This window comes from Callospermophilus lateralis, chromosome 8 (assembly GCF_048772815.1).
Source record: "Callospermophilus lateralis isolate mCalLat2 chromosome 8, mCalLat2.hap1, whole genome shotgun sequence".
Classification (NCBI taxonomy): domain Eukaryota; kingdom Metazoa; phylum Chordata; class Mammalia; order Rodentia; family Sciuridae; genus Callospermophilus; species Callospermophilus lateralis.
In genome coordinates this window covers 679,083-700,140 of record NC_135312.1, presented here as the reverse complement: position 1 = coordinate 700,140, position 21,058 = coordinate 679,083, and the positions used below count along the sequence as shown (strand labels likewise).

General features: G+C 54.3%; 1 protein-coding gene across 7 annotated transcripts in view; it reads left to right on the top strand.

The window, feature by feature from the left end:
- Gak (cyclin G associated kinase) overlaps positions 1-21,058 on the top strand; it is a 46,826-nt gene that overhangs the window by 9,169 nt on the left and 16,599 nt on the right. For all 7 annotated transcript variants that reach the window (XM_076865279.2, XM_076865280.2, XM_076865284.2 and 4 more), the window contains exons 5-15: positions 1,922-2,064; positions 5,704-5,829; positions 8,972-9,061; positions 9,903-10,038; positions 10,349-10,461; positions 11,915-12,005; positions 13,130-13,253; positions 18,157-18,206; positions 18,586-18,734; positions 19,261-19,383; positions 19,988-20,121. In XM_076865279.2, coding sequence (XP_076721394.2) covers positions 1,922-2,064; positions 5,704-5,829; positions 8,972-9,061; positions 9,903-10,038; positions 10,349-10,461; positions 11,915-12,005; positions 13,130-13,253; positions 18,157-18,206; positions 18,586-18,734; positions 19,261-19,383; positions 19,988-20,121 — 1,279 coding nt within the window. The remainder of the gene's footprint in view (positions 1-1,921; positions 2,065-5,703; positions 5,830-8,971; positions 9,062-9,902; positions 10,039-10,348; positions 10,462-11,914; positions 12,006-13,129; positions 13,254-18,156; positions 18,207-18,585; positions 18,735-19,260; positions 19,384-19,987; positions 20,122-21,058) is intronic.

The following is a 21,058-nucleotide window of genomic DNA, read 5'->3' as shown; positions in this document are numbered from 1 at the left end:
TGTGGACACCACAGCCATGCCATCCAGGTGTAGGGCAGAGTGGGGGACAAGCTCTCTCTGAGAGCCTCTGCTCCTCCCAAGGCCCTCATTCCACCAAGAGCCTTCCTTCCTCTGAGGGCCCTCATTCCTCTAAGGCCCCCATTCCTCTCAAGGTGCCATCGTTCCTCTGAGAGCCCCTGCCCCCACCCCTACCCCAAGAGGGCCCAGGTCCTCTGAGGTGCTGCAGATCCTGGCAAGTAGGTGGGTTGGAGGTAAGGAGGGGTTTGGCTCAGGTGGGGATTAGAGCCAGGGTGGGCTGGCTGCAGGCGGGGCCTGAGGTGCTCTGGTTGGGGACCACAGAGGCTGCTCAGGCACATCTAAAATCCCAAGTGGCAACACAGATTGTAGGGGAAGGAGTTTACCTGGGCTGTGCTGTGGGCATGAGCCTGGGTCTTCTGCTGAAAAGTCCAGTTATAAGAAGGCCTAACTACTGAGTTCAAGTGAGGCCAGGATGGCAAAAGTGGGTGTTTCCTCCTTTTAATAGTATAGTGAAGGCACTGAGTGTGGAAGTAGTCCTCCAGATCCTTAAGTCCAGACTGCTGCTCCTCCTGACAGCCTCCTGGGGACACTGCTGTGTGCAGTGAGGTGTGGACCTTGTCCTCCAGAGCCATAAATGTAGACTGCTGTGCCTCCCCACACCCTCCTGTGGGCACTGCTGTGTGCATCCCCAGGTACTGTCCAGGGAACGTAGCTGGATTCTTTAGTCAGAGTTGAGTGTAGGCATTGCCAGTGCAGGAGGACTGAAGCCTGCAATGGAGTGTCTCCTTAGATGGGGTGGCTGGATGAGGCCCCTGGCTATGAATGTCTGGGCTATGAGCCAAGGAGGGGAACCTGGGGCCGTCCAGCCAAAGACCCACGGTGTGGAAGTCTTGTGTGGGACAGAGTGGGGCCATGTGGCTGCAGGGTGTGCACCTGGGGCTTGTCAGGCATGGCTGTTTCCTTGCTCTGGTACTGAGTGGGGTAGGTTGCTAGGGTGCAGGTTTTAAAAGTTGGTTGGGTCTCAGGGTGAAGGGGGACTGCAGCTAGATGGGAGTGAGGCAAGGAGGATAGGTTGAGTGTGAGTAGCCTGTGGAGGCTCCGTGCATGTGCACAGGGTTACTAGCAGTGGCCCAGCCCCAGAGGCTGAGGTCCTTGGCCCTGCCTTTGGTGCACTAGCCAGTTTAACCTGAGATTACTAGTTCTGTTGGTTGGCCAGGCCATGAGCGGCTGGGCTGTGCCCACCACAGTGTGCCTGTGGTCCCTGGGCTGCAGAGCCATGGCCAGGATGTGGGTGCCCACGTGCCCTGCACAGTTAGTAGGGTCAGGCTGGGAGTGTGGCTGTGGAGGTGTCCTGGTCATGGATATATAGCCATTTCTCCTTTTCCTGTTGAGTGTGGTATTCCACCCCAGCCCCATAACCACGTCTAACCTAAGCAGGCAGTGGTTGCTTCACCAGAGACCTTGAAATCTCCCATGAGCAATTCGTTTCTTGATGGCTACCTCCAGTGGCGTGCTCAACTCCATGTCACGGGGGCCTGTGAGCCTTTTCCTGGGAGCTGGTACCTTGGTCCTTCGCCCAGTTGCAGGTGTGTTTCCTTACTGGGAGCTCTGCAGTGTGATGATCGTGCTTCTCATGCTGCCCCAGGATGCCCCACGCTAGTTCCCACTGCGACACTACCCTTCCCCCTCCCCTGCCCCTACCCTGGACCTAGGGTTGCAGTTATGCCTCCTGTCCACAGACTTTCCTACAGCCGCCTGAGAACTGCTGGGAGTCAGGCTGGACCCTGACTGTGGGTCAGAAACTGTACAGGTTCCTGGCAGTCAAGGCTGGACCTGAGCACCTGGCTCGAAGCATATGGCATCTGTCAGCCCCAGGGTGATTAAATGTACTTATCTCTTTTAGGGCAGCTGGTGGAATTTCTAAAGAGAGTTGAATCTAAAGGCCCTCTGTCCTGTGACACCATTCTGAAGATCTTTTACCAGACGTGCAGAGCAGTGCAGCACATGCACAGACAGAAGCCACCTGTCATCCACAGAGACCTCAAGGTACCAGCTGCCATCAAAAGTGCTTGCTGGGTCCCTTCCTGCCTGTGTCCTTGTGGGGTACAGCGAGGCTTCGTGGAGGCTCCCTCTGGTCTCTTGGGTGTTCTCACCCAAGCGACTGGGCTCTGGGCCTGCACTCCTTGCTCTCCCTGCCATCTCCCACTCTGCACCAGCAGGTGTCCCTGCTGCCTAGCCCTGGGGGGGCAGTGCCTATGGGAGCAGGCCTGCCGTGTGGTGCAGTTGAGGGTCACATTGTGGTCGTCAGGCTCTACTCTTCAGTCACCTTCCTGCCAGCTTTGCCGCTGCTTGTCTCTCTCGTGTGGTGGGTTCATCGGAACTCCACTGTGTTCTCAAGAGTATGTGCCACAGGAGTCTTTTGGAGGTGGCCTAGTTTTCACTCCCTTATCCTATCTTAAAAAACCAAGATTTGTGAGAATCATCTGACGTCTGAAGCTTGTCCTTGTCCTGACCCCTCACGTTAGGGACCTGGACGCACATCTTTGTGGGAACAGGGATGTTCCTTAGTCGATTGTAGCCCTGTTGTTGCCCAGCAAACGAATGTCACCTGGAGTTCCAGCTTGGGCCTAGCCTATTCCCAAGTTCCCCAGTTTTCCTCAAAGTATTCTATCTCCTGAGGTCTGTGAGCCTGAAGCAGTGCCCACCACGCAGGCTCTAGAAGCAGCCAAGGTCTCCTGGGCAGACCCTCTGAGTGCTCATTCGGCCTTTCCTGCGTCTGGTCTGTTCACCTGGAATTGGCTGAGTGACACTAGGTGAGGCAGCGATCCCCTCCACCTCATCACCCACCTGCGCCCAGGCAGGTGTCTGCCCATCCTGGCTGGGCCACCAGTCGCAGTAGGGTAGTGTCTGCTCCTCAGTGGACACCAGTGAGAGTGGGTTTTCTGTGGCACAATGAATTTTCTGGCTTATGTCTTTTAAGTGCAGCGAGTTTTGTGTGTATTAAGAAAAATAGAAAACACAGAGTTAGTGAAGTTGGGGAAAGAGTCGGTTTGTGAGCTTGGCCTGGTTGGCATCACTTGTCCTCCAAGTAAGAGGTGTCCTTTGCTCCAAAGTGTCCTATGGTCTCTGCTGCAGGACACACAGCTCCACCCAGGCTCTTCTACCCCAAGTGCCACTAGCCATGAAATGCTAGCCACTGCAGGGCTCAGCAAGGCCTCTGGGCCTCTCTTCACACTGACCCCAGAGTCTTGATTTCCTCTACTGATGCATGTTCTGCACCCACCCAGGCAGTGTGCCTTTCTGCCCTGGGACATCAGGAACGGACTCTTGTGGCACACGTCCTCCTGTGCCTGGCCGCTTTTGCTCAGTGTTGCCCATGAGATCTGCCTGCCTCATATGTGGCCCTGCCTCCTAGGGCATCTGTCATGGTGAATGCTTCCACATTGCTGCCTTGCTCATGGTGGGCTGCTGCTCTGTGCCCGCCGTCCCTCGGGAAGGGCACTCTCTGTGGGCAGGAGGTGCAGGGAGCTATGGCTGGAGGGCATGGGCTGATCCTGGCGGACCCCACTTGGCTTCCTGCTTGCCTGCCCTGGTACCGCAGGTGCTGCGACTCTGCAGCCTGTGGGGGTCCAGGTTGCCATCCTTCCTGTCAGTGAGACTGGCTGGCTGCTCATGTCTACTGGAAGTGGGTTCCTCTTGGGGAGGTCCTGTCTCGTTGTCCTCTCCCTGGCGTATGCAGATGCTGGTGCTGCTATGTGGGGTAGACCTCATCTGGCTGTACTCCTGCTCTCAGGGAAGGTCCTGTGTTGAGTGTTCTTCCTGTAAGCCAGAGCCCCTAGGCTCTCTGCACAGGAGTCTGTTCTGTTTTCCTGAGGAGGCCATTTTGTCCCACACGAAGGTGGCCTTGTATACTGTCTTCTAAAGGACTTGTGCTTTTGCTTGAGCTTAGGAGTGTCAGTGTTTGACTTTTCTGAACTGGGACCAAGTCATTATCCTCTCGCTTGTCCCCTGGTGCCACCTTGTCATGAGCATGGCGTCTTGGTGGTGCTCTTGGGCCAGACTCCCTGTGCTGGTACCAAAGTCTCCTGAAGGCCTAAGTCTCGTCTCTAGGATTGGGCCCTCTCTGGCCATCTGGCTGTCCATGCAGTCTCTAAGGTTGCACCCTCTTTGGCCATTTAGCTTTCCATGCAGACTGTTGAATGCCTTTTTCAAATTCTGCCCAGAACTTTTAAGAATTTCATCAGAATTTTTGACCTTCATGTAGTGGTTGACATAGTCATTCAATAAACCACCAGACTTCAGGAATCAGGACCCTGGCTCTGCTGTGTCCTATGGTCAGTGTCCTATGGTTTCAATGCATAGGAAATCCTATAACATGAGTGGGTGTGGCTGGGTGCCAGTAAAACCATGTACTGGAGTTGGTATTTTCTGTGATTTTATGTATAGTGGAATGTAATCTTTCTTTCATTTTTCAGTCATTAAAAATGTAAAAACTGCCCTGGTGGTATAGCTCAGAGGCAGAGCACTTTCTTAGCATGGGCAAGACCCTGGGTTCCAACCCCAGTACTGCATAAAGAAGTAAAGTAAATTAAATCGTAAAAGCCTTCCTGGCTGTTTGGTTGCACCAAAGCTGGCAGCAGCCAAAGTGGACTTGGGATCACAGACGGCCACCCACACCCTGCAGCCCTTGGGGTAGGTCCAACATCTATACAGTTGCACTTCATGTGGGAGCATGATTAGTTGTTGGTTCAGGATCTGAAAGTGCCTCTCATCTTATGCTTTCTGCACAGAGGTCTTTGCCCGTCTTTTCTTGGGCATATTCCTAGGCTCTTGATGCGTTCAGTGTAAAAGGTATTTTCTATTCTCTTTTCTTCCACTTTCTTGAAGGCTTATTGTTGGTCTCGTGTTGTTGATTTGGGTGATCTGCTTGATTTATGGTTAATTTCAACTTTAAAGTTTCCTGATTTGAGGCTGTGACAGGAGGATCCCAAGTTCAAAGCCAACAACAGCAACTTAGTGAGACCTTGTCTCTAAATAAAATGTAAAAGGGCTGGGGATGTGGCTTAGTGGTTAGGTGCCCTTGGGTTCAATCCCCGGTACCAAAAAAAAAAAAAGAAGAAGAAGAAGAAGGAAGAAGTCAGGCACAGTGGTACATGCCTATAATCCCAGCAGATCACAGGAGGATCCTCCCGTGACAGAAGGATCACAAGTTCAAAGCAGCCTCAGCAACATAGTGAGGCACTTAGCAACTGAGTGAGACCCTGTCTCATAAAATATAAAACAGAGCTCCAGATGTGGCTCAGTGGTTCAACCCCCATTACTAAAAAAATAAAATAAAATAAAAGACGATTTCTCAAAGTGTGTGTTTAATTAAAATAGGTACACATTGCTTCTGCTCAGGAAGGACCTAAGACCTCGAATTGCTTCCCTGGGAGAGCAGCCCCTCTGCTCCCTCCTCCTGCCCCATCAGGCTGTCACCAGCCTGCAGCACCTCCTGCACCTCCACGCTGCAGTGCTGCAGGCCTTGTGGGTCCTCTGGTGACTCTGTGGCCAGCAGCCTTGACTTGGTGCAGGGGACTGTCTGGTGAGGCACTGATTCTACCTTATGCTCTCGTTGGCTTCTGCTGAGGTCTTGCCTCTGTCTGCACCCCAAGTTTATAAGTACTGTCTTCTGGAATTTTGCAGGTTGAGAACTTATTGCTTAGCAACCAGGGGACCATTAAGCTGTGTGACTTTGGCAGTGCCACAACCATCTCCCATTACCCTGACTACAGCTGGAGTGCCCAGAAGCGAGCGATGGTGGAGGAGGAGGTGAGGCCTGCTGCCCGAGTGCTGCTCCTAGGTCCTTCCGCAGTCCCTTTCCTTTCCCTTCTCAATCCCTCATGTACGAGCCTGAGCATGTCCCTGTGAACCACGACTGGGCCTGATGTCCTGGGGACCTGTCCTGTTCCAGGCTGCCCTCCATCTGCCCTCCACAATATCCTTCTCATCTCACCCTCTTCCTCGCAGCAGATGGCTCTGAATATCTTAATGCCTGTTTTCCCTTGGATGTTTATTATTAGGTGCACACAGATGTGCCATGGCAGTCCCTTTAAGTGCACAGTTCAGTGGTGTTAATGTGTGCTTGTTCGTGGCGTTGTGCAGCTATCACCACCACCATCTCCTGTTTTTCAAAAGTATGGTTTAGAAGTGCACCTCCATGTGGCTCTGTCCAGGAGATCATGCAGCAGGTGGGCTGCACTGTGGCTCAAGTTCTACAGTAGCTTGAGTTCACGGTGTCTGTGTGAATCCCATAGACAGAACTGTTCAGAGCAGAGAGCCACGGACTGGGGCACGGAGTCTGACAGAAGGCTTCAGAGGGTAGTGGGAGATGGCCCTTCTGTGGGGCATTGTGCATGGAGGGTTGGCCCCCATCAGTCTGTCCTGCGTGGAGCTTGCCTTGTGGCCAGGTTGCTCTGTGCAGAGGTGTGCACCTTCCTCCTGTGCTGCAGGTGGTGTGGGAGGAGGTAGTGCTGCTCCTGCTTGCTGCCTGAGAAGAACACCTCCTTCTTAACACGGAACAGGCCTTACCAAAGAGCTGTGGGCTCCCAGGAGCATGTCCTTGGATCAGAGCCATGCTTCCTGGTCTTCCACTTTTGTCACAGGCCTACTGAAAGGGCCACATGCTGAGTGCCCAGCCATGTCGTCTCGGGTTGGCTGGCCAGTTCCTCAGGAGGAATTGGGCCATGTGCTGAGCTGGTCAGAGCACAGGGAGGAGGCCTGGCCTTTGCTGGCTGCCTCACAGCCCCACTCCGCACAAGAGTATGGGGAGGAGGTCCCCATGGCCCCGAGCATCTAGTACCAGTAGAGGCAGCGCCATCAGCCATCTCCAGTGTGGACAGACCATGGGGTGCCGTGTATCTGGTGCTCCTACAGCATGCTGCCACCTGCCACAGAGGGCCTGCTGGAGGTATGTGAGCTGGCTGCCCTGGGCTGCCTGCAGTGCAGCTCCCCTTCTGTGCTTCTGCGCAGCCTTCGATGCTCTGCACGTGGCCAAGGCAGGAGCTCGTGCCTGCTTGCTTGTCTTCACAGGGACTGTAGTGCCACATTTCCTATGGTGAGCATGTGTCCTTAATTGTGGTAAGGATGTCCTAGATCTGCTTCATACTGGCTCCAGGTTCTGACCTTTTTCATCTGCTGTGGTTTAAAAATGGTTTGTTCTCCTGAACACAGGTTGTAGTTTAACCCCATCATGAGGCCCCAAGAGGATAGAAACCTACCCTGAGGCTCATGGGAGTCTTTTGGAGGGCCATCAGGGTTAGATGAGTCATCAGGGTAGAGCCTTTGGTGGCTTTACACGAAGGGAGAGCTGTGTATGGTGGTCACACTTGTGATCCTAGCTACTATGGAGGCGGAGGTGGAAGGATGATTAGTTTGTCTCAAAGAATAAAAAGGACTGGGGTGCAGCTCAGCAGTAAAGCACCACGACGTACAGATGGCAGTGCGAAGGGTGCTCTGCTGCCTCCACATGAGCTGGGCTGCCCTGGGGCCCTGCCAGCAAGACAGCTGCCACAGATGTGCACCTGTGACCCTGGGCAGAACCAGGAGCCAGAGCAGCCTACTCGTGCTCGCCTGGCCTGTGGCATTGTGTCAGTGTGGTAGAGAATGGCTCTCACCGTCATCTGGAGTGCTGGTGACAGGAGTACTGATTGTTTTCTGCTACCCCGAGGCCCTGAGATTGCCTCCTCTGAGACGCCAGAGCAGATGTGCTCACTGGTGTACACATATGCATGCATGTGTTCACATGTGAATTGTGTGCCCTCAGTACACAGCCCCAGGTCTGTGTCATGCTCCACGCCAGCCAGCCCAGGGGCTCCTGGCTCTGCTCCCGCCTTGGCGAGAGCTCAGCTACCAGTGGTGTTACTGATGTGAGTTTTCCCAGCTGCAGCCCCAGGTGCCATCAGGTTGAGCCCAGAGCTCCTGGCTGTGTGTGTCCTTCAGGAAGGTTGCTCCTCGCTAGTTTATTGGACAGTGCTTTGGGGAGCAATTGCCAGGTGCCCTCCCCTCGTGGCTCCGGGTCCCTGCTGCTCAGTTTCCTCCTGGTCCTGCAGGGGTGTCTTCACACTGCCCCGCTCTTGGCTGCTCTTCTCCCCCATCCTGAAGTGAGTCTGCAGTGGTCGTGCTGTGTGTTCTTTCTGCTGGGAGCTCTGGTAGCACTGTGCCCCACCCTGCACCACTGTCCTGTGGCTGCCCACTTGCCAGCCTCAGGTTGTTGCCTGTGGACCACAGGTCTTTCAGAGGACAGTGCATTCTGTATCCCATCTGTTGAAGAAGTGGCTGCTGCCGTGTGGCTCCTGGGCATTGGCTGTCCCTGTGGCATCTGTGACTTGGGGGTGGCTGTATGCTTGAGCCTTGCACTGAGACTCACATTTCCTGTGCTGTAGGGGTGTGGCCCTCTTAAATACATGGGGCTCAGTTTTTAGACCTGGCCAACCAATACTGTGGTCACTTCTCTTGTTACAGAGGTTTTTGTGTCCACACTAGTGTCCGTGTGGAAGCTTCCGTCACATAGCACCCCAGCTCACATGGCCCTCCTGTGGCCGGTCTGCATGTAGTGCCTGGAGTGGGCTCAGCCGACTGAGATGGTGCCTCTCTTGCGCAGACAGCAGGGTCCTGTTAAAAGTGGGTGACCAAGGCCTCTGGGACTCCATAGCAGGACAGGGCACCACTATAGCCTGTGGTAGAGTTTAAAAAGTTGCAGGGTTTGTTGTTGTATAGACCAGATGGACAGAATGCTTTGTTTTATTGGTTTACTCTTATGTGGTGCTAAGGATCAAACCCAGTGCCTCATACATGGTAGGCAAACGCTCTGCCACTGAGCGACAGCCCCAGTCCATGTTGCAGGGTTTTGATGTGAAACAAAAAGTAAGGCTTACACGTAACTTTGCTCTGAAATACTTGTGTTTTTCTTCAGATCACGAGGAACACCACACCCATGTACAGAACCCCAGAAATCGTAGACCTGTACTCCAACTTCCCCATCGGAGAGAAGCAGGACATCTGGGTGAGGCTGATTGCCTAGTGGCACCTGTCTTGAGCAGGCCTGCAGACCCAGCAACCCTTGTCCCCTGGGCCTCCTCCTTTCCTTTTGTCCTGTCTGCTGAAGAGCACTGGTGACGCCTTCTGGGGGAACCCAGTTGAGCAGAGCCAGCTGGGGATCAGTGGGCTCCAAGGCAGCACAGACGGCAGGCAGTGGGGGGTCTGCCTGGCCTAGGCTCCAGGTCAGGTGAGCCCAGGGCTCCCTGTTCCTCTCCAGGGCCTTGCCACCTGGAGTCAGGGTGGCCATGCTGCACTTACATGGTGGATAGGAGGCCTGTGTGACTTGGAGGCTGGGTCTCTTCCCCGAGCAGCAAGCAGCCAGCTACCCGCCACTATTGTGGCCACGAATCCTTGGCAGCTGCGCGGCGAGGTCCTCCCTGGTGCCCAGTGGCCCAGTTCATGTCCCTGTGCTTTAGCTGTGTAGGGTTTTTTTTTTATTATTATTATTATTTTAACATTCATTTTTTAGTTGTAGGTGGACACAGTAGCTTTTTTTTTTCCATGTGGTGTTGAGGATTGAACCCAGTGCCTCACGCATGCTAGGCTAGTGCTGTACCTCTGAGCCACAGCCCCAGCCCTAGCTGTATGGTTTTGAGGGACCTTTTGATCTGAAAATGAGAGTTTGGTGCTTCAATCCTGCAGCCTGGACATTTCTTGTGTCGGGTAGGGTGGAAAGTGCTAGGCTTCCTGTGGGGCAGGACCAAGAGCATGAAAGGGGTCCCTGAGGAAAGGGCTGCTCCTCTGCCCTACTCAACCCATGCCCTGGTCCCCTGGCCTGGCCCGCCTCAGCTTTGCTCTCCCTGCAGGCCCTGGGCTGCATCCTGTACCTGCTGTGTTTCCGGCAGCACCCTTTTGAGGATGGTGCAAAGCTTCGCATAGTCAACGGGAAGTACTCGATCCCCGGGGACGACTCTCGGTACACCATCTTCCACAGCCTCATTCGTAAGTTCCCCTCAGGCTGCTGGGTGCAGGGGCCTGGGTGAGGAGCCTCTCCATTGGGCCGTGGTGCCCCTCACCCACTGCCCACAGCTCCTGCACTGGTGCTTTTCCATGGAACCCCAGCCTCTGCCCCACTGAACTTGCGACGCTCTAGCACCTTTCTGATAACTTGGTTCAGTTTTATGGTTGTGCTTTGCTTTGCTGCTCTCCCTTGCTCCCAGAGTTGGCACTCTGGTGTTAACCAGGTGAGAGTCGGCCGTGCTCTGCCCTGGAATCGACATGGGGTCCAGTGCGCTGCTGTGCTCTGCCTCAGGTGCCATGCTGAGGGTCAACCCTGAGGAGCGGCTGTCCATCACAGAGGTGGTCCGCCAGCTGCAGGAGATGGCCGCAGCCAGGAATCTGAACCCCAAAGCACCCATCATGGAGGTAAGGGTGTCCTGCCACTGCTCTGTGTGCAGTTCCAGGTCCTCATGGGCTAGCAGCTATTGTGCAGGCTGGAGTCCTGCCGCAGCCAGGTTTAAGACCCAGGCACTGCATTGGTCCTGACTCTGGAACCCTGATGCTCTGCACACACTTTAGGCTCAAGGGTCACTCCATCAAAACTGTCTGGTGGTTCTTGCCCAGATTCTGCTGATGTGTGTTGTTTTCTGCATGTCACGGTTTCTGGGGTCAAGTTTCCTTCTGTGGCTTTATGATCATGTCCAGTCTCCACCCACAGCTGGCTCACATGGCTCAGCTGTTGAGCTGAGGCTCCTCCCTGTGGCTACATACCCAGAAAAGTGGGCAGGTCAGGAGGGCCCTGGCACTTAGCTGCAGGACTCTTCCTGAGGTAGCCATGAGGTCTGCCCATACCTCTGAGAGTGGGACCCGTCTGTGCAGCTCAGGGCTCAGGCCAGACTTCACCCCTCCCCTCTGGCTCTGCCTCCTGTGAAGGCGAGGCCCTGTCCTCTTTGCTTTCTGGTTGTCTTGTCAGCTCCTTGTGTCTCTCACAGCTGGAAGCAGGGTTTTCTAGGGGCTGTCAAAGCAGGGTGTGTGGTGGGATGGTGCTGTCTGTGCTGCTGGGGGTGGTACAGGGCACGGGAGTTCTGCTGGCCTGCACGCTCACCCAGGACCCCAGGAGGGAGTTGGGCATAGGAGGCTGAGGTTTATGATTCATATGTTGGGGAGCAGCAGGAAATAGGGCAGGGCTAGTGGAGGGGTGCCAGGGAGGAAATCCTGAAGGTCTGGGGTGGCCGATTGGTGGCACTGAGGGCCTCACTGAGAAATTTTGGGGGAGGTAGGATGGCTGGTCTGTTTTGAAGAGAAAAGCTGACAGGCGTGTCCACACCTCTCGGTGACTGCTCTGGGGCCAGGGCAACTCCGGGCCCCAGCAGAGTATGCTGCAGGCCATGGAGGTTATAGGGGCCAGGTGGCATGTAGGGGCCATGGGCCTCACTCTCCATGGGGTGTGCACTGAGGAGGTGTACTGGTCCATGGGGACTCCAAGCACACTCTGACCTTTGGGCTTACAAAGCTGTCACACTGCTCCTTGGGGCCCACTCCCCAAGCGGGGCTGCGCCGTGGTGGAGGGAGCAGCCCTAGCCCGGGCACCCAGATGCCTGTGCCTCTCGTCTACATGCACCATGCATCTGCCTCCCGTGGTTGGGTGGATAGGGAAGAAGCTGGAGAGGCGGGGGAGGGCGCTCAGCCAGGTGTGGGTTGAGGCCCACAGCCGCTTCCTCCCCATGCTGAGTGTTTTGGGGCCACAGTGGCCTGCCCTCCACCTAGACCCTTAGCAGGCAGAAGAGCAGCTTAGTGCAGGGACGCGTGTTTAAGCTGAGGCAGGTGCATAACAGTCTGGCTCCCCAGGGCGCCAACGCCATGCTGTTGATTCCTATAGCTGCTGGAGCAGAATGGAGGCTGTGGGAACCCAGGGCCATCCCGAGTGCCACCCCCCGCCGGAGGCCCTGTGAGCAGTGGCTACAGTGGAGGTGAGTACTTGTACCCACTGTCCACCCCCGTTGTGCACTGGACACCCGGCACATATTGAGATGGAGCCCCAACTCCCTCTCCTGTGGGACTTTTAGCCTGGTGGTGAGAGACAGACGACAAGGCTTGGTCCCTGCACACCCTGAGCCTCATGGCTCAGCTGAGCTCATACACGCAAGGTGTGGTGTGGGCTCCTGGGAGTGGGGCAAGGTCCAGGAGAGGCCAGGCATAGGTCTCTGGGGTCCTGTCCCAGGGGTGGTCAGCACCTGGATCCAGCTCATGGCCAGGGTCGTCCTGGGGCCAGGCTCCTAGGTGCAGCTGACTTCAGTCTCCAGCTTTCCCAGAAGTCAGTCTGACACTCTGCGGCCCAAAGCCACCTACACCACCAGTGTCTGGGCTGTCTTACACAGCCCGAGGCTACAGGGAAACTGGCTTCCTTGAAATAGGGATGTTCCAGGGTCCCTCCCGGGAGCTGAGGACAGGGGCAGAGTGGGGAGTAGAGCTGGGCTGCGGGAGAGATTGCAGGACTGGGAGCCACCTGTGCCCATGGCTTGAGTTGCCATGTGCTAGAGCATGGCCTTCTACCTGGTGCAGAGTGGGCTTCTGTGAGCGTATCTGTGGGGGCCTGGGCCTGGGGGAGAGGGGAGGGTGCTGGGGCAGGGACATGGGTACATGCTGGCCATGGGCCAAGCCCCCCGCCCAGTCCTTTTGGTCTCCTGAGGAGAGGGCTTGGCCCCATCAGCTGGCTTCCCTGTGTTTGGGCACTCCAGATCCACCCCACGGGGCCCAGCAGGTACAGTGTGGTAGCCATGTGGACCTGGAGCCTGGTCACATCCACACCTGCACACTGAAGCCTGTGAGTTCTCGCTCTAGGACCTGTGCTCTCAGGGTCCACTTTGGTCAGCCTCGACTTCACAGCCGGGGTGGCATGGCCTCTGCCCACAGTGCCACAGAGGGTAGAGCTCCAGCTATAAGCCCTGCCTCTGGACCCGGGGGATAGCTGTCAGACTGCTAGGGCCCAGGCAGGCGCACTCCTGGGTGTGGGCTGGGCCAGCAGCGCCTCCCAGGGCCCACACACCTCCGTGCTGCAGGCACCCTCACACACCACGCCCTGCCTGTCCTGCAGGCCTGGCACTGGCTGAGTACGACCAGCCTCACGGTGGGCTCCTGGACATCCTGCGGGGTGGGACCGAGCGACTCTTCACTAACCTCAAGGACACCTCCTCCAAGGTCATCCAGTCTGTTGCTAAGTAAGTGTGGTCTACACCCCATCTGTCCCCAGTGCCAAGGGCAGAGTCACAGGCAGACTCAGAGTGAGCCCAGCACCACGGAGCTGGGGAAGCCCATGCATAGACTTCTGCTGGGACTGGCCCTGAGCTTGGGCTGTACCCAGCCTGGGCCCCTTGCCCTAGTCCCCAACACACTGTCACATTGTTTTTCTGGGTGTATGACAGGTGAAGTGACTGTAAGGCATAATGTCCCCTCATCGATGAGGTCTCCTGGCCACATGGCTTGAGCATGTGGTCATAGAGCATCACTGCAGGCCAGGGACGCCCCAGAGTACAGCCCCATGTCCAGGGCTCAGCCCTGCTGGCCCTGGTCCCCATACTGCTTCTGCTGGCCGCTCGGGTGCTGTTGAGGGAGCACTGAGGAACCATGCTGTGTGTGGGCATCAGGACCAGCCCCGTCCTCCACACTGTGCAGGCGTGGGGCTTTCTGACCTCCTTTTATTTGTTCGTTCTGTGTGCCATGATGCCTTGGTGTGCACAGGTGTTCTCAGCCCAGGCAGGGACAGGTGACCACATGTACACGTGTGTATGTGCTTGTATGTGTGCATGTCTGCCTGGGGTGCATGCTTGAGTTGGACACTGTCCTGCAGACGCCGTGTGTGAGATGAACTTTAGAAGTAGGGAGCCCCTCTGTGTGTATGTGGTGCTGGGGTGGACCCTAGGCCCCTGTGTGTGCCAGGCATCCCCAGCTTGCTTCTTCATTTTTTGGTTCTTCCCACTGAAGGGGCCCAGGTGTGGGGATGGGTGGCGGTGGCCCTGAGCCCTGAGCTGCTCACAGTGTCCATGGCTGCCCTGTCCCAGCAGCTGGAGCCTCGGCTCTTCTCAGTCTGGGGTGCAGGCTGACAGCCTTGCACACGTGTCTGATGCTCACACGGCCAGCCCCCAGGTTCACCCGGCAGGGGAGGTTGGGGTTGAGGTGTGGGTGCACCCGATGCCTACGTTGTGCTGGGCCAGGCGTCTTGCTGCCTCTGCTCTGCCCACTGTGCCAGGCAGCCAGGCATGTGTGTCATCCTGGAGGGGCAGCCAGGCCCTGTGGGTGGGTGGTGCTCCCCCTCAGGTGTGTGGGTCTGCCTTTGCTGTCATCTGTTTAGTGGTGCTGGGACTTGAACTCAGGACCTCACACATGTTAGGACAGCACCTTACCCCAGAGCCACATCCCCAGCCCTTTCCATTTTTTTGAGGCAGGGCCTTTCTAAGTTGCCCAGGCTGGCCTGGAACTTGCGACCCTCCTGCCTCAGCCTCCTAAGTAGCAAAGATCACAGGCATTTGCCAGCACATAACAGCTGGGTTTTTTTTCCTGTTTTCATGCTGATACTAAATGTTCTCTGAACCACTGTGTGTGTGTGTGTGTGTGTGTGTGTAGAAACACATGGCAAATACTTTTTTTAATCCAGTTATACATTATGTGTGTGTGTATTTAGTTGTGAACGGACCTTTATTTATTTATATGTGGTGCTGAGAATCAAACCCGGTGCCTCGTACATGCTAGGCAAGCGCTCCACCACTGAGCCACAGGCCCAGCCCCACAGAAAATACTTTGTCCCAGACTGTGGCTTGTGTTAAGTGCCTTGTCCTGCAGCAGCGCCAGAGCATGAGACTTGCCTGTGCTGTGCTGTAGGCTTCTGCTTTTTGTCTTCTTTAGGGAGGTCCTCTCACCCTGAGTTCGCTGGCTGCAAGTAGGTCTAAACAAACTTTTAAAATGTTAAGATTTAGCCAAGCCATTTCATACTGCTTAACAAGGCTTAACAATCATAAATATTTATAGCCCAAACAATGGAGCATCTGTGTACATAAACCCTTCTCGATATCCAGAATCAAATAGACCACAGCACAATAATACTGGGTAACTTTAACAAGCCTCTGTCATCACTGGATAGATCCTCCAAACAAAAACTAAATAAAGAAGCTGTAGAGGGGCTGGGGTTGTAGCTCAGTACTTGCCTGGCATGTGTAAGGCTCTGGGTTCAATCTTCAGCACTGCATATAAATAAGTAAAATAAAGTTCCATTGAAAATTAAAAAACTATAGAAGTAAAGAAATACAATAGATAGCTTAGACTTAACAGACATCCATAAAATATTGCATCCATCAATGACTGAATACACTTTCTTCTCAGCAGCATACGGACCCTTTTCTAATATGACCATGTTATATAAGCTGTCATATACATTGGCATATAATTGTAATATGACCTTAATATGTTTTTAGCATCTATAGGGTTATTTTCATAGCTCCTTTTCCATTGGTATTAATCTTTCTGTTCTTTTTTTAATTAGACTTGTTTGGTTTTTATCAGATTTTAGCTGTATTATTTCTTCTTTATTTCATATATTTCTGTTCATACTTCAAATATGTGCATTTTATTGTACTTCAATTTTACCTCAATAAAGCTATGGGGAAAAATAAATAGATTAAGCCAGGCTCAGTGATGACTCTAATCCCAGCAGCTTGGGAGGTAGAGGCAAAAGGATGTCAAGTTTGAGGCCAGCCTCAGCAACTTAGCAAGACTCTGTCTCAAAATAAAAATTAAAAAGGTCTGACAGAGACAAACCCACATAAATAAAGTTATATCATGTTAGAAAAAGGCACCAAAAGCATATATTGGAGAAAAGATAGACTCTTCAACAAATGGTGCTGGGAAAAGTGGAAATACATAGGCAACAAAATGAAACTAAACCTCCATCTCTCACCATGGCACAAAACTCAATTCAAAGTGAATCAAGGACCTAGGAATTAAACCAGAGATCCTGTCCCTAATAAAAGAAAAAGTAGGCCCAAATCTCCATCATGTAGGATTAGGCCCTGACTTCCTTTATAAAACTCCCTGTAGTAGAAGAATTAAAATCAAGAATCAATAACTGGGATGAATTCTAACTAAAAAGCTTCTTCTCAACAAAAGAAAAAGTGAGTGAACAGAGAGCCTACAGAATGGGAGCAATTTTTACCCCACACACATCAGATGGAGCACCAATCTCCAGGATATATAAAGAACTCAAAAAACTTAACACCAAAAACCCCCAAATAATCCAGTCAATAAATGGGCCAAGGAACTAAACAGACACTTCTCAGAAGATTACAATCAATCAGCAAATATATGAGAAATGTTCATCATCTCTAGCAATTAGAGAAATGCAAATCAAAACTACTCTAAGATTCCATCTCACTCCAGTCAGAATGTCAGTTATCAAGAATACAAACAACAATAAGTATTGGCGAGGATGTGGGGGGAAAGGCACATTCATACAGTGCTGTTGGGACTGCATATTGGTGCAGCCAATCTGGAAAGCAGTATGGAGTTTCCTTGGAAAACTTGGAATGGAACTAACATTTGATCCAGCTATCCCACTCCTCTGTTTATACCCAAAAGATTTAAAAAACGGCGTACTGCAGGGACACAGCCACATCAATGTTTATAGCAGCATAATTCACAATAACTAAATTGCGGGTCCAACCTAGATACCCTTCAGTGGATGAATGGATAAAGAAAATGAGGTATATATACACAATGGAATATTACTCAGCATTAAAAGAGCATTTGTAGTTAAATGGGTGGAGTTGGAAAATATAATGCTAAGTGAAGTAAACCAATCCCCCAAAACCAAATGCCAAATGTCTTCTCTGATATAAAGATGCTGATTCATAATGGGGATGGTGGGGGAATCATGGGGAGGAATAGACGAACTTTAGATAAGACAAAGGGGACAGGAGGGGGCAGGAGGATAGGAAAGACGATGGAATGAGACAGACATTCTTACCCTAGGTACATGTATGAAGACATGAATGGTGTTCAACCAGAGACATGAAAAATTGTGCTCTATTTGTCTAATATGAATTGAATAGCATTCTGCTGTTGTATATAACTAATTAGAATAAATAAAAAAAAATTTTTAAAAAACAGGTCGAGGGCTGAGGCTCAGTGGTAAAGTGCTTGCCTAGCATCTGTGAGGCACTGGGTTTGATCCTTAGCACCACATAAAAATGAACAAAATAAAGGTATTATGTCTATCTTCAACTAAAAATATTTAAAAGCGGGGGCTGGTATGTAGCTCAGTGGTGGAGAACCATGGGTCCAACCCCTAGCGTCCCCCACCCCACGCATGATGTTAAGATTACTGTGAATACGTCTTGTGTTTGGGCCTCCACCTATCTGGGCCTCGTTCTGTTGACCTCTTGCTGGCTCCTGTTGGTGAGCACCCCTCTGCTGACAATACCTGCGTGCCCGCCCTGGTCTGTGGTGTGCTTGCTTCCCTGCCCAGTTGTGGTGGGTGCTGTGGCCCAGCTGCTCTGCATGCTGAGTGGCCTGCTCCTGGTCCCACCTCCCAGAGTGTGTTGGCTGTGCTTGCACAACTGTTTATTGAGTTGGAGTTTAGAATAGGATTGTCACCTTCTCTGTGTCACTGAGGAGTTCTGTCAGCATTCTGTTGGTGCTATGGAACTGTTCAGAGGACAGTTGGTCTCTAGGAGGTGGCCAGGACCACCACAGGGTGGGTCTCAGGAGCTTGCAGCTCCCCTCCTGCCTTCCCTCAATGTCTGCTGGCTCTCTGGTGGCCTGTGTGACTCCAGGTGTGTCCTGCCCTCAGGCTGCTGGCCTTTGCAGCAGTCTTAACTGTGTTCACATCTTGTTCAAGATCAGCCCCCAACACTCAGGAAAGTGGTAAGGTGGCTAAAGGCCCTGCTGGGCCTGCCTCACCCGCTTTCTGTTCACCTCTGATTAGGTATTAGCTCCACACACACAGAACGCTGCGTGCACACGCACCTGTCTCCGCGCACACACCTGCTGGTGGGGTACGCCTACAGCAAGAGTGCCCTGGGGTGACTGCCACGTGCTTCCTGCAGTAACCTCATGCTCTTTTTCCAATTCCAGCTATGCCAAGGGTGACCTGGACATATCCTACATCACATCTAGAATTGCTGGTATGTTGGCCAGGGTAGCCTCTGGCCCTCCCCGACATGAGCCCCCAGGAGGCTCCCAGAGGCACTGCAGGCAGGGCTCTGTGTCCACACACCTCCAGGCTCTGCCTGCAGCTCCGCCAGGCTGCACATCTGGAATGTGGCTCTCCAGGCACAAAATAACCAGAAGTGTCTCCTGATGCCTGGGCACCCTGCTGGCACCCCTGCGAGGGAAAGCCTCCTGGAGCCCCCGTGGCTGTTCTGTGGGGTCTCCCATAGGGGTGGTCTTTGCACCTTGATCAGCAGCCCAGGTCAGGCATCCCCAGAGGCCAGGAGGCCAGAGGGCAACTGGGGAGGCTGCAGGAGTCTGCCTGGCTGGAGGCTGACAGGCTGCTCTCTTCAGTGATGTCCTTCCCAGCGGAAGGCGTGGAGTCAGCCATCAAGAATAACATTGAGGACGTGCGGCTGTTCCTGGACGCCAAGCACCCAGGGCACTACGCTGTCTACAACTTGTCCCCACGAACCTACCGGGCCTCCAAGTTCCACAACCGGGTCAGTGTCCCCTGCTCATCATGGCGTGACCCTGGTGGCTGTTTCCCACTTAACACAGGTTCAGGTGGTGATGAGCCACCTGGCTGCCATCTTGCACTGACCTGTCTCACCCATGTAGCCTGCAGGTGACCAGGGCTTGGGACAGGTGGGCTGTGGCAGGAGCCCAGGGTCTTAGAGAGCCATGGGGCTGGGGGTCACTGTGTCATCAGACCAGGTGTCCCTACCTTGCTGCTCCTGACCTCCAGGGCAGTGTGGCCATGAGCTCCTGTGTTGAACATGTGCTAAACAGGTGTCACATGTTCGGGCTGACCCAAAGCACAGGAAAAGGTGTCCCAGGAGTTGTGTCCTATGGCACACAGTCCAGGGTCACAGGTCCACTGCACATGAACATCAACTGAGGAGGGCCTTGGGCACCTTCTCAACACACCTCAGAGAAGAACAGTTCGGCACATGGTGGGCATGAGTGAGGCGTGGGCCAGTACACAGGACCAGCTCATGAGCTGAGCCGAGCCGGCCCCTCCTACAGGTCTCCGAGTGCGGCTGGGCAGCCAGGCGGGCCCCACACCTGCATAGCCTGTACACCACCTGCAGGAACATGCACTCCTGGCTGCGGCAGGACCACAGGAACGTCTGTGTTGTGCACTGTATGGTGAGTCGGAGGGGCCGGTTCAGCTGTGCTCCTGCTCTCCACCAGAACTGGCCTGCTGGAAATGGAGCAGGCACTGTTCTCTGGGTGGGGCAGGCGGCAAGCAGAGGGGTTCCTGCCCCAGGGCACACGGACTGCCCAGTGGGGTGACTCCTGCCTGTGGAAGAGCGCTTGGTGAGGGCATCCCTGGGCACTGTGACCTGTGCATCCTGCATCAAGTCTCTGCCTGGTCATGGCCATGCCGCCGCCTCCTCTGCTCGGGTGTCTGGGTCTGCAGAGTGAGGGAGCATCTGTGAGCTTTCCCCAGGGCATGACACTACAGGAAGCACTCAGGGCTCATGCCAGGGACAGTGCTGGCAGATTCAGGGAAAGGGGTTGAGTCTGTGGGGCTGTGGGTCAAGCTTGAGGTTGTGTGGGATGGTGGCTGCAGGAGCTGGCCAGTTGTGCTCGTTCTCTGCCGGGCTCTATGTTCCTGAACGTACCCAAGGTCAGAGGATGCGTATGTCTGTGTCATGCCTGGCACTCTGTAGTGGGGGAGTCTACAGAAGCCAGCAGAGCCCTCCGCACCATTGAGCAGTCAGGTGAAGGGCCTGTGTCCTCGTCTTAGGATGGGAAAGCTGCGTCTGCTGTGGCCGTGTGCGCCTTCCTGTGCTTCTGCCGTCTCTTCAGCACTGCAGAGGCCGCCGTGTACATGTTCAGCATGAAGCGCTGTCCGCCAGGCATTTGGCCATCTCACAAAAGGTACCGTGTGTTCTTTGCCAAGGTGGTGACCACTGCTCCGTGCTGAGGCAGCGGTGCCCCACTGCCTTGGACCCAGTGTCACCACAGGTGGGCTATTGGGCTTAGAGCCCATCCAAGCAGCTGCTCCCAGGTGGTCAGCACCACAGTGGGTGTGGCTTGGCCTCAGCTGGGACTTGAGGACTGTGAGGGCCCAACATGTGATGGGCAACTCCCTGTCCAACTCCTGGAACTGGGTCCTGCAGCAGGTTTGTGAGCCTGGGGGACCACACGCCTGCTGTGCAGTGCTGCCCCCCGGGAGCCTGTGGGCTCTGCTCTGGAGGTGAAGTGGAACATGTGGCCCGTGGTGCTGCAGGTGTGCAGTGCCATGCTCCACCATGAGTGAGGTGTCGGACACTGCTGCGCCCTCAGAACACTCCGGCCATGTCCTGTTCTGCATGGGCACCCAAGGCCCTTCTCTTCTGGCTGGAGGCTGAAGCTGCCTTGCACCTTCCCATCCTCTCTGGGACTTCTGCATTCACCAGTCATGTCTACTGTTGTCCACTCTTGCCCGTTCTCCTGCAGTGATAGGGAACCTCTGGGTGGCCAGGTCTGGGGAGTCGCCCTCTGGTTCGTCTTGATGAGGACCTGGGGCACCTGGAACCTCCTCCTCTCTGTGGATAGCAGAAACCCCCAAGAGTGGGCAGAGCACAGCCAGCATGGACACTGGGAAGAGGCAGGGCCCAGGCCATTGAGGGGCCATGACATCCCCAACACTCACAGGGCCCCAGAAGCAGGGCCTGCCTTATCTGCTCTCTGCCTAGGACCAGAGCACCATGCAGGGCTTTTCGACTCCTGGGGCACAGGCCACTTGCTCTCCTGGGTCCAGCATGTTGGGACCTGCTGTGCATGAGTTGGAACAGGGAGGGACTCTGGGCACCCCAGCAGCACCCCAGCGATG